At 42.4% G+C, this 16,591-nt stretch overlaps 1 protein-coding gene across 1 annotated transcript; it reads left to right on the top strand.

The window, feature by feature from the left end:
- Nucleotides 1-169: 169 nt before the first annotated feature.
- LOC139628739 (voltage-dependent calcium channel beta subunit-associated regulatory protein) lies at nt 170-16,495 on the top strand. Its single transcript, XM_071490746.1, has 11 exons — nt 170-256; nt 530-707; nt 5,700-5,771; nt 8,901-9,046; nt 9,257-9,318; nt 9,437-9,599; nt 9,686-9,866; nt 9,986-10,126; nt 11,167-11,365; nt 11,519-11,714; nt 11,798-16,495. Exons 3-11 carry the CDS (start codon nt 5,724-5,726, stop codon nt 13,701-13,703), a joined length of 3,042 nt encoding a protein of 1,013 aa, XP_071346847.1. The 5' UTR covers nt 170-256; nt 530-707; nt 5,700-5,723; the 3' UTR covers nt 13,704-16,495.
- Nucleotides 16,496-16,591: the final 96 nt, after the last annotated feature.

The raw sequence follows: 16,591 nt of genomic DNA, 5'->3' as shown, positions 1-16,591 counted from the left end.
TGCAGGCGCCATTCATGAGCAGCCGCTGTGAATGAGGACGGGGTTTCTCCTCCATTTCACATCACCACCACCACCACCACCACCATCATCGTCATCATCATCAGTGGCGGTCATGTGGTGCGTCGGGAGCGGGCGGTGGGTGTGTCTAATCGCGTGTGGTTTCATTCATAACTCCAGTCTTTATTTGAAGCCGGGATTAAAGTATGCAGACGGGGCAGGCTGCCTGCGCACCGCTACCGACCGAGTCTCCAGCCGGGTGAGTCCGACCTCTGCCCGGCTCACACCAGGAGCAGTGGACGGACCCGCAGGCGTGCTCCCGGTGTAATGTGGTACTATTTCATTCTGTGAGATGTGGGGATAGGTGACACAGCCGGCTCTCAAAAAAAAAAAAAAAAAAAAAAAAAAAAGAAATCGCAGCATCTTATTTAGTGAGACATGTTTGATGCGCAGGGGCCACGGCGGAGCCCCCGTGTCCGGCACATGAAGGCTCAGGCTCCTGCGTGACTTTCTGGTGATTTATTCCCCGCAGGCTAAGAGCACACGACGCAGAGATGTGGGACAGCCCTGATCCGCGGGTTTTCGGAGGAGAGGAGAAGATGCTGCTGCTGCTGATGCTGCTGCCGCTGAGCGCCGCCGGCTGCAGCGGGTCGCTGTAGTCAGTCTCCACAGAGCGGAGGGAAGCTGCCTCAACACCGCCTGCATAGACCGTAAGATACAGCACATCTGGAGCACATCAGCATCCAGTCACACGTCAGGGTTTATGCCTCTACAAACCCCCGATAGAGTCATTGAATGAGCTATGTGGATGTCTGTCTGTCTGACGTATGTGGTGAAAGCGGGAGATGATGTGAGGATGTAATATGTCATTAGACCCTGGAAACTAAAGCGCACACGCACACACACACACACACACACGCTTTGGATTCATATTTTCTCCACCAGTCGGGGTCAGTGTTTTCAGTTCTCAGTATTTACAATATTTAATCAAATGCTGGAGAAGCTCAGAGGTCACAACTGTTAATTATAGCTTACAATTATAGATCACAGATTTTCAGTGAAAACCATTATTATTATTATTATTATTATTATTATTATTACTATGTCTACAACTTAAATGTGCTCAAAAATATACCAAGAAAGAAGTTACTATAAATGAATGGCTTGAATGATTTTAAATTTACAACAAATACATGTATAATTATTTAAAATAGTCATAACAATATAAAAAAAAAACAAAATATGCTATCAATAAAGGTGCTTTATGGAGCCCTTATTCTCCAAATCAGAATTATCATGATTAAAAAAGATGTCAAATGCATAACATACACTCCTGTTTTCATTCCTCTTTCTATTTTGATCCTTAAGTAGGGTGGAAAATCATCTTATTCCACACTGTCTGACATTATAACATATTGTGTATTATGTGTAAATCATTCAAACCTAAGACTCTGTGTTTTTATGGCTGTGCCATTTCAACAAATGGAACATTTTATCATTTCTGACAGACAGATTTAGACAGAACTAGGTATTTTTGTAAACTTCAGGATCTTAACATAAAAAATGTCTATGTGGGTTTGAACAATATTTGGCGTGACAGCATGAGTTTGCCATGACCGACTGACCATGGGTTAACATATTAACACGGCCTATTATAGTACATATACTGTACATGAAATGCATAAAGGAAGCCAGTGTTGCCGAGTTTGGAGTGGCAGTGTTAACTGCAGGTTCATTGTTGCAACACGGATGCAGCAGATTAGCATGAATTATTTTGACTGACATAATGTGCCAAAGTGGAGACTCATTGTCTGTCCAGATTTAAAAAAGAAAAATGACAAAACACAAGTAGCTCAGTATTTCAATAAATTGATGGGTGTATTTTTTTTTTTTTTATTGGAATTCCTTCACAGTGTCATTTTTACATACAGGTTTGTTAATATAGTGAAATTATTTTAAAGGGACGTCTGCTCTGAAACCTTTCAAAGCTGCTCTTACTATCACTCAGGCTTTGTCAGGCTGTAACAAGAAAGAAAAGGAAAATGTAAGACTTCCAGCAAGGACATTTTATGAAAAGCTTGAACAATGTAATGTATAATTTTATTTAATTTTTATGCGAGGTAGCTTCCAACCATTTTAACTGTTTGTTACCTAATCAGTAAAATGAAGACGGTTGTGCTGAGCAGTAGATCTGTCCTAAGAAAGACAGTGGTCGTGTCAAGCAAAACAAAAAACAAAAACGACATAAATTAAAGAAGAAAAAAGGCAGATTTTCTAGAATAACAGTATTTTTTCATGCGCCATCCGTAAAACATGTTAATTAATCTGCTGTTTGCTCTTGTGTTTCAATATGCATGGTCTGAGTGAGAGAAAAACTCCCCAAGACACACACACACACACACACACACACACACACAAACAAGGACGAAATGACCTGCTGACACTGACCATGTGTGAAGCATCACTGAAGATAATTGAACAGAACAAGGATTTAACATGTGCAGTGTATGTGTGTGTGTGTGTGTGTGCGTTCTCACTATTCAGAGCTTTGTCCTCATCGAAGTTACCTTGAGCTGTTGAGATATTACATAATATATGACTCTCACATGGTGAGGGAATGTGTGGCAGCGTTAGCAGCGTGTGTAAGGAATGCAATCATGGACTGATGTTACACAAGCCGCACAATGTGTCAATAACCATACTGTTGGCTCTTCTGCTTTTCTCCATCTCTTAAAACTGACGACTGTCTCTGTCTCAGTGTGCATACAGTAACACAGAAATGGTAAATTTTACACAGATTGGAAAGTAGTCTACAGGCGCAGATCAGAGTTTATTGAAAGGGATTCTTGGTTATTGTGATGTAAGAGTCCATCTTCAGCAGCAGTAAGTCTCTAGACACATTGAAATGTAACGCACAGCATTCAGCCCAGACAACAGTCAGGTTTACGTCACGTCGATATGTTAAAGGGCCATTACGCCAGTCATACACAAGAAGATCAGTTCACTCATTGTGAGGAGTTATGCCAGGCTGTGGAAACATGATGTGTGATGTTTTCTGTGACTTAAAAAGTTGGCTTTCTAAACTCTGCGAAAAAATAACCCCAGTGATCTAATCAGGGTTGCCTTTGCTTGGGATTGGACGCATCAAAATTCTGCCTAAATACTAACATTTAGAGATGAAGACATCAAAGAATATTAGAATAAAGCTTAAAAGAAGTGACCATGTGTAATTTGTCTGAAATATTAGAACATAACTCCTCGATCATAAATGGTCTTCCCCTGGTAAAAGGGAATGTGTGAGCACACATGGACACATACAGATGAGCTGTGGGGACACCTCATGCTTTATCTGTGAATTGGGAAATTGATGATATATATGTGAGGACAATATGTCACTTCATTTTGTAATTAGGGGTGGTCACGTGTTATCCATGTGAATGTCACACCATTAATAATTAACTAGAAGAAGAAATTGAAGAAATTGCCATGGGATTGCTGGAGTCTGCACAAGCTGAAGCTAAACTGCGTTGCTGACTTGAATTTGTATGACAAAGCAGTTGAGGTAGTATGAAGCGATGGAAAGATGGGGAGGTGGCTGGCTTGCCCCCACAGGGCCCTGCGCTCAGCCAGCTAGCTAGCTGCAGGGTGGGGGGGGGGGGGGGGGGGGGGGGGGTGGGGGTGGGGGGGGGCAGCTTGCCCCCAATTTCTTCCTACATTTAAACCTTGCGCTTATGTTTCATCAAAGGCCCCGATTATACCATTCTACACTGATCCAGCAGCATACACCATTTCATAGTGACATACCACTATTCAGCCAGCGGCATAAGCTGTTCTCTACCAGCATAGACATGATTGGCATAGACCTCAGGGTATTTTCTCACTATAATCTATCTACAGGATAGTTTGAAATGACTACATACTGTATGTATGTATGTATTACCTCTGATACAGTTTTACTGTCACCACCACCAAACAGTCTCACGTCAAGTCAAATATTTATTTGTATACTACCAAATCACAATCCCAATTATTCCCATTCATGATGATTCTCCACTGGGACGGGGAAATGAGAAAAGTTGAGATATATTAATTAGAAAATGAACAATTTTTTTTACAACAGTTGAAGCCTACTGTATGATTTAGGATACACTAATACACTGAGATCTGCATGTTAGAGTTGCTTTCTAAAATGCTAATCAAGTTCCATTAGGAAAGTACAGAACTTGCTAGATCCACATAGATCTGGTAAAACCCAGATAAAGGTAAGCAGGTCTACATTAGAGCTGTTTTGCCTCGTTTCCCTTACAGAGAACTAAATATTGCAAACCTTGGCCTTCTAACAGGACATCTTACTGTGATGAACTTGAAGAATCAATGAAGATTGCCAGTATTCGTTAGTTGCTTCACAACATACTGACATTGTACATGAAACATCTTTCACCTGAATGAATTCTGTACATATGCAGGATGTACTCCCATTCAGTGAAGCTGCATTCATGACAGTACAACCAATATACAGGATCATGCAAAACCTATCCAAGTTTTAGAAACTACATTAAGCTTTACATTGATCCAAGGCTGCAGATTATATTTACTGTTTAAAACTTTTATACAGTTATGTCAGGATATTATCCTTTGCCATTATCTATTGGAAGACAATACAAAACAAAGTAATAACTGTTGAATTGGTGTTGAATTAGTGCTTGGCATATTTTCACTGCCGGAGAAATTTGTAAATGACATTTTGAACAACGAAAACAGAATACTGCTTTTATTCATTTTCTGAATAGGGCAGAGATTATGACAAAAAACAAGATGAAGAAATTAATATGTTTGTCCATTAAGTCTTATGAAAGTATTATGAACCACAATCTATACATTAAAAAAATGTATTTAAATGAAACAAAATTAAAGGCAAAGTGCCACGGATGTTTTTACTTCGTGTTAACTATTGTTTGTATTAACATTTCACATGGAGGCTGAGAGTATGACTGAGAGGAACGGGTTGAAAAATGCATGAAAAGTTGTGGAAAACATTCCGTCCATTCATCTTAATGGGAGAAAATGTCAGAAAAACATAATTATTTTGGAAATTATGAAATATATCAAAAAAGTTAATGCCTTAATGTCTAAGTAATGTCTTAACTGAGCTGAACATTTTTAAGTTTGAATGGAGTTTCAATGTTGAACCATCTACAAGGAAAAATGAATTTAAAAAACCTGAACATATGGTGGGATTGCGTTTGCAGCAAGAATTAGAGTTATATCTATACACAAACAAGAAATTTGAAGGAGAAGGTTGGTGATTGGTCAACAACACCCATGAAAATAGGTTCGTCTGTCCCTCAATACTTTACAATTTCCCCACTCTCTCTGTGCTTCTCAGCCCCAAGCCCATTGGCTCCTACAGATGATATAATTCTTACAAAAAAAAAAAAAACAACTATATCATTTTCAAAAACATTTGGGCACCGTACATTTTTTGCTCAAGCTGTGCATTTATTGGGGGACTATTTTCAGCTGTGGATTAATACATATTTTGTGGTCTCATACTTACTTACAGCAGGGTACAGGGTAAAGCACGGTGTATGTGGGATTCACTGCGAGTTAACTACAGTGTCATCGTAATGAAAGAAAATGTCACCATGTGTAACTGTGGCTCACTGATGTGTTTTTGTCCTCACATTCTTCGTCCTCTGCAGGGTTCACTCACGCTGACCTGGACCATGAGCAATGATTTGCCTGTTCTGACAAGTCTGACTGAGAACTCCACTGTGAGTACTGCTGCGTCCACCCCTCCGCTCTGCCAGACACCATCAACACATACTGTCCACAGCTTCACATTGGCTAGTGTCTGTTGTCTGGTGAAAGACAATTCTTCCTCAATGCTTTACGTGTCAGGTTGGACCTCAACCAAAGCAACAACCAATAGGTATCCAAAAAATAAGAGAGGAAGACAGACAAGCTGAGTTAACACCACAGCGGTCCAGCAGCTGGTATTATATCCCAGGTGGAGCAGTAGTGGAGGGCAGCCTGATCTGTCGCTAAAGAGGACCTGACTCAAAACCAGGACTGTGTGTGCTTCTGGCTTTGTGTGCCATGCAGCCTCTGGAGGACAGGGGGGATATCTGAGCCAGCAGCAGTGATTATCTGACAGTTAAAGCTGTCTGTGCGCAGGGAGAATTGACTGTTGTTCGCATCTACTGAGTGTGTTAGAAACATGGCCTGAAGACTGGCGAGAGGCTTCGCTGCTTCAGCTGATTGATTGTGTTGTTCTTCCTGTTTGGCTGAGCTTGTAAAAACAGCAGATTTCATTAAGCTACAGATGCTCTGACAAATTCTGTGTGTGTGTGTGTGTGTGTGCGTGTTTGTGTGCCGCACACATGCACACAACTGTGGGTGTATCGAGGTGTGTGTGTGTGTTGCTATCATGCTGCGACGGCGCCGTTAGTCTCACACAGACACACACAGATTCAAATGAAATATATTATATCTCCCCATAGGCTTCAACTGAATGTAGGCCACCACACATCACATGAATGTAAAAATGTACTCAATGTATAAGGGACATAATGTTCAGTTTAACATGCTCCGGCTTGAAGCAGGTTTGAGGTTGAATCAAAAGGGGACAACAAGGGTGTTTTCATTTGCTCTTACACACGTAATTGTCATCCTCTTCTGATTTTGTGAGCAGAAACACGGCAGCTCCTTCCGTTCAGCAGCACTCTCTCCTCCGTGTAGCGACTTGCTGCTGTTAGATTGAGCCTGGGATTGAAGTTGAAACAGGCTGATCAATGCTTTGTTTTGCGGAAGTACGTTTACAGCGAGAGCAGAGTCATCATAAAATCAGCTGCTTCTGCTCTTTCTCACACACACCCTCTGTTTTCTAATGCACCTCTACCTCTGCTATTTTTCTGGACCTGTCTCCATTTTATATGCACGTCTGTCATGGCTGGAATGGATAGTAGACAAACGGCAGAAAATTAAACAGCAGCTATTATGAATAATTTCAGTCATTTTTCAATCAAAATGTCAAACATTGTTCTGGTTGCAGCTTTTCTTTGTCTTATGTCATCGACTCATAAACTCTATATCTTTGTATTTTCAACTTTTCAAACAAAAGAGAGAATTAACCCAAAAACCTACCATGAGCATTTTACACACAAAATGATTAATTGTAAAAGTAATAGGCAGATTAATTGATAATAATCGTTAGTTTCAATGTGTGTACATCCAGTCAGCAGTATAGGCTTTGGGTTTTTTGCTGCTGCTCCTGTTAAGGTCATTTTCATTTAAAGGTCGGTCTGTGCTCCTTGAGGAGCTCCTCCAAAGCAGCGCACAATGACAACCTTTCACATTCTCATAAATTACATAACTCTAAATGTTGCGATAGATGCACATTCTATTTGTGACGGTGAAAATAGCCCAATTATTTTCACCCTCTTTTGAAACTAATATTGGAAGAAGAGCCAGGAAAGTCTGGTGTGGGGATCGCTCATGTGCGTCTGCATCCTCCTCCTCCTCCGCCTCCACCTCCCATTTCCATTTTTAGCCTGTGGAGGCCTCATTTCCCCCTCATTGAGAAGAGCTGGGAAATTGAATTAAGGGTCTCGCTGACGTTTCGATTAGCATCCTCAGGCTCACTCAGCCAAGACTGAGAGTATTAATCAGAGAGAGTCGAGAGGACAGCAGTTGTGTTGTCTCTATGTGTGTGTGTGTGTGTGAGAGAGAGCAGGCAGGATGTATGGTGTGTGTGTGTGTGTGTGTGTGTGGATAAGAATCACTGTGAGGAGGAAAGGACTTAAGTCTTTCAGTGTTAATTCCACTCCTTATTAAATATTGCAGCGCTTAGCTGACAGTGTAATGTGACAGAGAGATTCCTCATTGCTATGAAGCTCAAAGGGAAACGAATCAATTACTGTCCCAACAAAACATGACAACAGAGATGTGTAAGCTTCCACCTTATTGTGCTATTAGTGAGTGAGTTATGACCTCGAGCTATTGCCTCTGAATACGAGCAATGCAAATAAAATTGATGTTGTGCAACTCAAACAATAAAAGATGACTGTGAACAGCAGGTATTTGTGGCCGGTATTTGTAGTGACATGGTTAATCACTCCTGTATATAGAAGATTTTTAAATTTTATTCTTCTCAGTGAGGACAATCTTTCTACTTTTATGTTGTTTCATAATGCAAGGGGAGTTAGGACGGGGTTAGGGAACACTGTCTGACATGTATGTATGCATGGTGATGGCTTGGTGCAGTGGGAAAAGGTCTTTCAGGTAATTTTCTCCTCTTTTTTGAGGGAGGGATAAAACACACAAAAGCACACAAGCACACAAGTTAATATTAATATCATTTGTCACCAAAAGCCATGTACCCATCACAGCTGGTAACTGGCCAAATTTACATTTACCCCATTGACCTTATGGCACACTATCATATTTTTTTTTCCCAGTAGTTTGTTTGACTCAGTTAAAAAAGTATGGAACATTTTACCAGAGATCTGCCAAAATGTACCTTCTTACCTTCAAGAAGAGTAATATTTGGTTTACATTTAACTTTGCCTCAAAAGTAATTTGATCCCCAAAATTATCTTTGGGATACTACTCTACCAAACTGGGGTATATTAAAGCCTACAAATATGAGTATTTAAATGTGACACTATCACATTTATCAAGATGAGCAGCTCATTAAAAGATGAGAATCAGGCCAGCTGGTTAATAGTAGGGCAAACTCTGGTGTCTCCATTGCTAACATACCAGTAATATATTTATAAGGTGTGAAATAATATGTCAGTGTTGTGTTTACACATTGTTGTGCTGCCCCCAAGTAGCACAGTACTTGGCTAAATGTGGAACTGTTAGGGTCCTAACCTCTCCTCCTGGTTGTGCCCCGTCAGGATGTGCCTGTGTCGGCGGGCCAGGTGGAGAACTATGTGCTGCTGTTGGTGCTGCTGAGTGTTTTTGCCGGGGGGACGCTGGTCCTGCTCTCCCTGCTGCTCCTCTTCTGTCACCGCTGCTGCATGGGTGGACGACGCTACTCCAGGTGGGTGTTGCCTACTATACTAAATGACACACTGCGTGGGACTGACAGGCCCGGTTCGTCTGCAAACACACGGGGATTACAGGAGTCAATGGGATTATGACAGCAGTGGATTAAAGCTCTCATGAATATGAAATTGAAGGCTGTGATGTGACGAGGCATTTTTGTTTCTGTGAAAGAGCACAAAGAGTAAAACTAATTTCCCTCTTCCAGAGCCAGTGATGACCCTGAGAAGACAAACACCACTTATGCTGAGGATTCTCAGCCCACCCAAGGTCAGAGCTGTGTATCTTTTATAAGTTCATATAGGATATATATGTATCCTGGTCCGCTGTCGTCACTAACTCCATTATTTCTCTCCTTCGGTTTGTCCTTGTCCTCACTGTCACTCAGAAATCACCATTCGTCTGGATGAATCAGATGCTTTCTCAGCTTCAAGCTGTCATGATGGAGAGTCGGAGCGATTTGTCTCCACTGGGTCTACTGGCCGCAGAGTCTCCTTCAATGAATCTGCACTTTACGAACAGGAGAAGACAACTCAGAACAAAGGACGCAGGTACAGTTTATCTGGGCTGAAGGCAAATTTTTTACATCTTACTTGGTTAAGCTGTTTGATGATTAATGATTTACCCTCCTCTTCAGGTACACTCTGACTGAAGGAGACTTCCACCACCTGAAAAAGGCCCGGCTGACTCACCTTCACCTGGCGCCGGCCCCGTGTGACCTGAAGATCCTTACCATCATGGAGTGTGACTCAGCAGAGAGCAGCACTATCAACATCAATGAAACCGCAGCTCCAAAACTGCCTCTCACCATCTACCAGGTAAAATATATCTCTGTGGTTGAATCATTGCAGCAGAGTTTAACTTGACTTTAATTTAAATATACAAACACAACAAAATCAGGTTTGTTTTCTCATCTCTAATCATCTCTAATCTCCAGCCCACTGAGAGAGTTCCTGACTGGATAGGACAGAGCCTCAGTGGAGGTCTGCCAGGAGACCCACACCACTCCATCGTCCTGGACCAGACACCCAGACAGGTCTCATCTGCCATGAAAACACAGCACACACGGTCCCAGACAGTGAGTTTCACCTTTTCCCACTTTGTATCAAGAATTAAAAAAAGATCATTTCATAATACAGGTCAATACATTTTTAGCCAAGCTAGTGGCATGGCCCCATGGATGCTAGTGTCAGTCTGTTGGATGGCCAGTTGACTACTTCAGACTTAAATATCTCAAAATCTTCTGAAGCCATGAAATTTGAAGCCATGAAATTTTTCTACAAATATTCATGGCTCCTGGATGATGAATACTGATGACTTTGATGATCCCCTGACTTTTCCTCAAGAGACACTGCAACATTTTTAGATAATTAGATAGTTAGATTAGATCATTGGAGTTTGGCTTTTGTGGTCTTAAGAACTAGTGAATTAATTGCATTGGAATTTGTTAGAGACATTCATGTTCCCCTCAGGATGAACTGTAATGACTTTGGCGATGCTCTGCTTTTTTTTAATCTAGCATAATAATGCTAATTGGCAAATATTAGCATTTTGATGCACTTAGTGAACATGGTAAACTTACTAAACAGCAGCATGAATGACATTAGCATCTAACTCAAAGAACCGCTATACCTACAGAGCTGCTACGCGATCATGACTATTAGTGTTGTTTTTTTGCTTTCTGATCATGGGAGGAGATGCTTGCTAGATAATTATTGATATCTTTATCATGCTTCCTGCTTGAAACACCATTTTTACTTAATTGAACAGAAAACATTTCCTAAAAGACTGCCACTAATTGCTTTCAATCCAGCAATCGAAGGCTTAGTAAGCTTGCTTTCATACTGGGAAAATACCTTCACACAGATCGGTTCTTGAGTGCGGCCTGATCTACATGTCACTCAAACAGAGCAGTGAAAAGCAGCCACCACAGGCTCAAACCTACTGATGCACTGTGACATCGGTCATCACTGCAGCTGTGTGACAATATGACAAACTGTTGTCCCCTGAGGTCTTTGCTTCTGCCCGTCACGATTCATCTCAGCTTGTCTGCCTCAACCCCTCCTAAATGTCTCATCACCTCCCTCCATCCTCCTCTCCCTTCATCTCTTCTGTCAGATGGAGGCTATCGGGGATAGGGGAGAGGTTGAGAGCGAAAGGGGGATGAGAGGAGAGTTGACTCAAGCTCCAGGCCAGACTTCAGTTCTACATTTCTTCTCTAAACTGCGGCGTCACGCCAGTCTGGAGGGGGCAGGGCCTTACTTCAGGAGGTGGAAATTTGACAGCAGTCACCGGGCTGCCAGTCTGGATGCCAAAGGTTTGGATAAATGTCATAAATGGATTATTACGCTCCGATTTGTGTGTAATATCTAACTTTGAAAAAGAACTGTATGTGAATAAAAAAAACCTGCTTGTGACAAGGTGAAGAACATTGAGTAGACAGCTATCTTTTCATGTGAATTACTACCAGGATCACCCAAGAGAAGGCCCTTCCAGAGACAGAGAGCAGCAAGTGAAACCACCGATCACACAGATGATGACTCTTTAACTCTCCAAGATGAATCTTTTCCGCACACTCCCATCCTGACCAGCGGCCTCCAGTCCCTCTCTGCAGAGTCTCTGTCTCACCCCGCAACAATGCCCACATCCTCAGTCTTCCTCAGCAGGTATATCCCCTCCTGTAATCCCATGACTTGCAACATAAAATTCCCAGAATTACTGATTAACTGACTGTTCTCCATCTGTGCAGACTAGAACTGGAGGCCATGGTGGAGGTAGGTGGTGGCAGCAGCACCAGGAGAGAGGAACCCTGTGTGCCAACAGATGACTGTCGTGCCCAGAGGCAAGAGGAGGCCACAACCAATGGAGCAGCAGTCGAAAGAGGGACAAAACTGAATGCAGGTGTAAGATCGGGTGCAGTGGGGGTCGAGCTAGAATCGACGGAAGATGATGACTTGTTTGGGGCACAACAAGAAGCTGCCATTAAGGAAAGGTTTGAAGGCATGAGAAAAACTAAAGACACAAAGACAGAGGGTATAACAGCAGATGTAAGGAAAAAGAATGAGGCAGAGGTAGATGATGGAGAAGATGTGGTGTTAGGAGCTGAGGCCAGACGAAGGGCTGACTCAGGCTCGTCTCTTTCCTTCATGATTCGCCAGGAGAGCTCAGAGGCTCCTCCATCCTTGTACAGAGACATCTGGAGTTTGCGAGCCTCTCTGGAGCAATATGCCTCATCAGACCAGAGCAGCACAGATCGGGAGTCTATCCGCAGTGATGCAGACAGTGTTTCATCCTTAGGTGGTGCAGGAGCTCGTCCTGGCCTGGACAGCTGCTTGTCCCAAGACCTGGATGATGACCCTGAAGGAGAAGGGGAGGGAGAGGTGTTGGAGGGAGGAATCAGAGGAGCGTCAGGAGGGGACAGTGAGACGGGAAGTGGAGCTGGAGGAAGTGGAGAGAATGAGGCAGGTAATCGTAAGCTTCTTCAAATGGACAGTGGCTATGCCTCCATTGAAGCGCCATCCAGGGCCCCTGAGGAGATGCGGCTTTTTGGGACTCCTGGAGCCCCAAGAGGGAAGACAGCATCTGAGAGAAGGTTGTTCTTCACCAGCTCTGGGAGAAAAGGTTCAGTGTGTGAGAGCATTGAGGCCAAGCTGTTTCAGGAGGAGCTGGAGGATGAGATGGCAGACAACACAGAGACAAAGGAGAAACTAAAGGGGAGATCTCAAACTAGCAGTCAATCTCTTACACATCAAGAACCATATCAACTTCTAAAATCCCTTCATCCTCAGAAACCTCCAGACTCACAACCACAACTGATGCCTCCACTGATGAAGCCAATCCCACAGCCCTCTAGTCCTCACAGACCCCGCCTCCGCCGCCGTGACTACAGCATTGACGAAAAGACAGACGCTCTTTTCAACGAGTTCCTTCGTCATGACCCCCGCTTCGACCAGCAAGACTCTCCAATGCGCTCCAGACACCGCTCTAGAGTTCACCTCCGGAAGCAATGGCAGAGACACAAGCAATACAGCGACCCAGGGTCAGGCACTGGGGGTAGGTACTCCCCATCTTTAGAGAGGCAGAGGTTTACTCCGCTGAGAAGGGGTGACAGCGCCGGTTACCCTCTGGACACCAGATATCACAGCACACTCTCACGCATTGCGAGTGCTGCTGACGAAGAAGCCAGTGAGGTTGCAGCTTGCGAGGAGGCAGCCAAAGACAGCACGGACAACAAGGATCCATCAAGTGAAGGAGCTGCCGGGGATGCCATTGAAAGTGCAGCCAACCAAACATGCGAAGGCACAGATGCAAAAAAGAGCAGCTCTAGTTGTGCAGGGTCGGGTGGAGAGGGCAATGGCTGCCAAGTCTCTACAAACGAGGACACAGAGAGCACAACTAGCCAGTCTTTGACCACTGTGACTGCACAAATGAGCTACATGGATCCAAGAGTTGACAACAGGAACAACAACAGCAGTCAAGCTATCCTATCAGAGGTTTCCCTGCAGGCAGAGGACAGCCTGTCAGACAAGCTGGTCATGTCAGTGGAAGAGAGGCTCTACAGCGGTCTGCGCAGTGCAGAGAAGCTCAGCCAGGGAGGATCGGAGCGTGTGCTTACCGTGTCTCACACAGCCTCACCTGGCTTCAGCCCAATATAACCTGTTAACAGCGCCATTGTCCTCATCAACTTTATTTCAGATCCACTACGTGTAGACCAAAGACTTGAACAAAATGGTCCACAGCAATGTCATCATGTGTTAGACACTGGGTCAGTCTCTGTGTCCTTTACATTTGGACAAATCTTCAAGATAAATTTCGTCTGGTAACTGATGCATCATCAAACATATATTCTGAAGAACAAAAGTACCTTTCTGACTGCCAGTCTCTTCCAGTGTTTCCATTCAGACCTTAATTTCCACTGTGACACCAATGTGACATGTGACACCCCCTTTTTTTTTTGGTACCCTTCTTAAAATGAAATGCATTCATCACATAGCTTTGAAAATATAGGCCCATCTTTAGAAAAATATTTTCAGACTAACTGTGAATTTTCAGCATGCTACTGTATGTCCAAACGATGTGTATGTGAATACTGTACAGTTTTAACTTTAAAACAAAAGCACTTTGATGGGAAGAAAGATAATGATAGAGTTTCTGTCACCCATTCCTCTCATTTTTAAACTATATCCTCCTCAAGTGTCCTTCTTGTCTCAATCATCATGAGGGTACATGTGTATGTGAGAGTGTTTGTATTTGGTGACAGGAGGAAGAATGCTGATCATGTAAAAAAAAACAAATGATTATAATTCGTATAATGGCTTTGTGCTTGCAGCCTTCTCTCTGATTATCATCATATCAGCAGATCTGGAGATAGCACACTATCTTGTAAAAGTAAAAAAAGATGGGACAACCAGAAAATACAGCCAACATAGTGGTTGAAAGTACGTGCATCAAGCATTTTTATACTCATATTTCACCTTTGTTATTTTCATCTGTCCCTGTTACGCATCATAATCAAGGAGATGGTATCCAGGAGCTTCTGTGGGCTCCAGTGGAGGGTTGTATCACTGGTGGGATTGTGTTGTGGGGGAGACTGACAGATGATACTTAAAAAGACTGACATAGGAGCCTCTCAGGCTTTTAGACAGATGGTTCAGTGACAGAGAGTTGAGGCTGTGAAGGTGGAAGTTGAAACTGAACAGCAGTGGCATTGCCTGTTCCTAATCCCAGCAGGATGGAATATACTCGCTCTGTATTACTAAATGAAAGATAAGTCTGGTGATATTTTTATCATCGCCAACAAATCCTATAAAAAGACCAAAGCCAACAATGAATTGATCCAACTAAGCAGCACTGTTTACGTAGACAAAGTCTAATATAGCTTATCACTTTGTGCCATAGAGCTAGTTTGTTGTCTAAAAACTATTAAAAGCAGATCAACAAGCCAAAATGCTTTACTAGGTGACATAATAAACATGGACAGAATTTTGAGTGAATCCCACTGACATCCTCCTGTTGGCATAAATGTGCATTTGAGCACAAAATGACCCCAATTCGACACATTGTTGATTTTTGTGTTTTCATAGAAATTGTTGACATTAAGAATAATACAGAAAATATAAAGGTTTTACACATCAGGCTTAAACCTGAAGTAGAGCTACAACTTTATTAGGATTATTTTCTTGATTATTCAATTAGTCTAAAATCTCACAAATTTGGTTACTTTTCTTTGACAGAAAAAAAAGAATAAATAAAAATCTTGTGCACTAGCTAGTTTTTTGGAGAGCTTTCAACTGTCTGAGCAAATGCCACCCACTGAGCAGAACTGCGATGTGTTTGATGTTCTTTTTTTGTCAAACTCCTGTCTCAAAGATCAAGAAAGAAATTTCACATTGAAATTGAAATGTCTTGTTTTGTTCAACAAACTGCTACAAAACCTAACAATATTTAATAAAACAAAGAGAGACAGCGAATCCTTGCACTCGAGCCTACAACCAAAGAATGGTTGGATTGATAAAATGATTGATACATTTTTAATCCATTCTGAAAACTGCAGCTGCTGCAGCTAATCCAATCTGGAGATGATTTTAGAGTTGATGTTTCATGAGAACTCATGGACTGAACAGCTTTCTTTCTCTCTTCCAGTATGCACGTAAAGTGTAATTATTTGTTTTGCCATCATGTCAAACGACCTTGCTGCATGTTATAATGTGTGATGACATTTTCTAAATCTTTCTTTGTCCTCATTGAACCATCTGCTTTATTATAAAACAGTGCAGAAAATATAAATGTCTTGCAGCCTTGACGAAGGCTAGATTTTGTGGGACCAACTGAGGCACTTCATTTTGGATTGAACATTTTTCTTAATAAAAAAAAAAAAAAAGGGAAGAAATGAGCGACTCCCCCACCCATGATATTATGCTGTTGTAATGTGATTCATGTAACCTGATGCACTGTGTGAAACTGTCATAACAGCAGAACCATTTCCATGAGAACCTAAAATGTGTCCTCACATATTAGTCACACTGCTGTTCTGCAGCCTGTTAGCACGAGGTGTCTCTTCATCCTCACCATTGCTCCTCGTGCGTGCTGTCCAGTGGAGAACCTCTCTGTCGACCTCGCTGACGTAGGAAGTGCTGGTCTCTCCCTCCCTCAGAGTTGTGACTCACCTAATAGATCTGATTTATTCCCCGTGAGGACTGATGATGGGACTAGCTGCGTAAGAGGGGGGCAGGGCTCCCGATGATGTGATCGGCATAACAAAGAGCATCGCTGGAAAACAGGCGACTGTGTGACTGTGACGGCACACGCAGCCTGCAGCTGAGCAGCATCAGCTCCTGATATTCTAGGATCTGACTCTAACCTGGTCACAGACGCCAGAGAAAGATGAATGTAGAATTTCTATCAGAGTGTATGTTTGTAAACGACATGTAAAATAATAATAATAATAATAATAATAATAATAATAATAATAATAATTTGCAAAAAAAACAAACCACTGAGATGTACTGCATAATAAAAATATGCTCAACTCGAACTTAAACAG

The sequence above is a fragment of the Trachinotus anak genome, unplaced genomic scaffold (assembly GCF_046630095.1).
Source record: "Trachinotus anak isolate AG129_WGS33_773 ecotype Australia unplaced genomic scaffold, CSIRO_AGI_Tana_v1 ptg000012l, whole genome shotgun sequence".
Taxonomy (NCBI): domain Eukaryota; kingdom Metazoa; phylum Chordata; class Actinopteri; order Carangiformes; family Carangidae; genus Trachinotus; species Trachinotus anak.
This window is presented reverse-complemented; position numbering and strand designations above follow the sequence as displayed.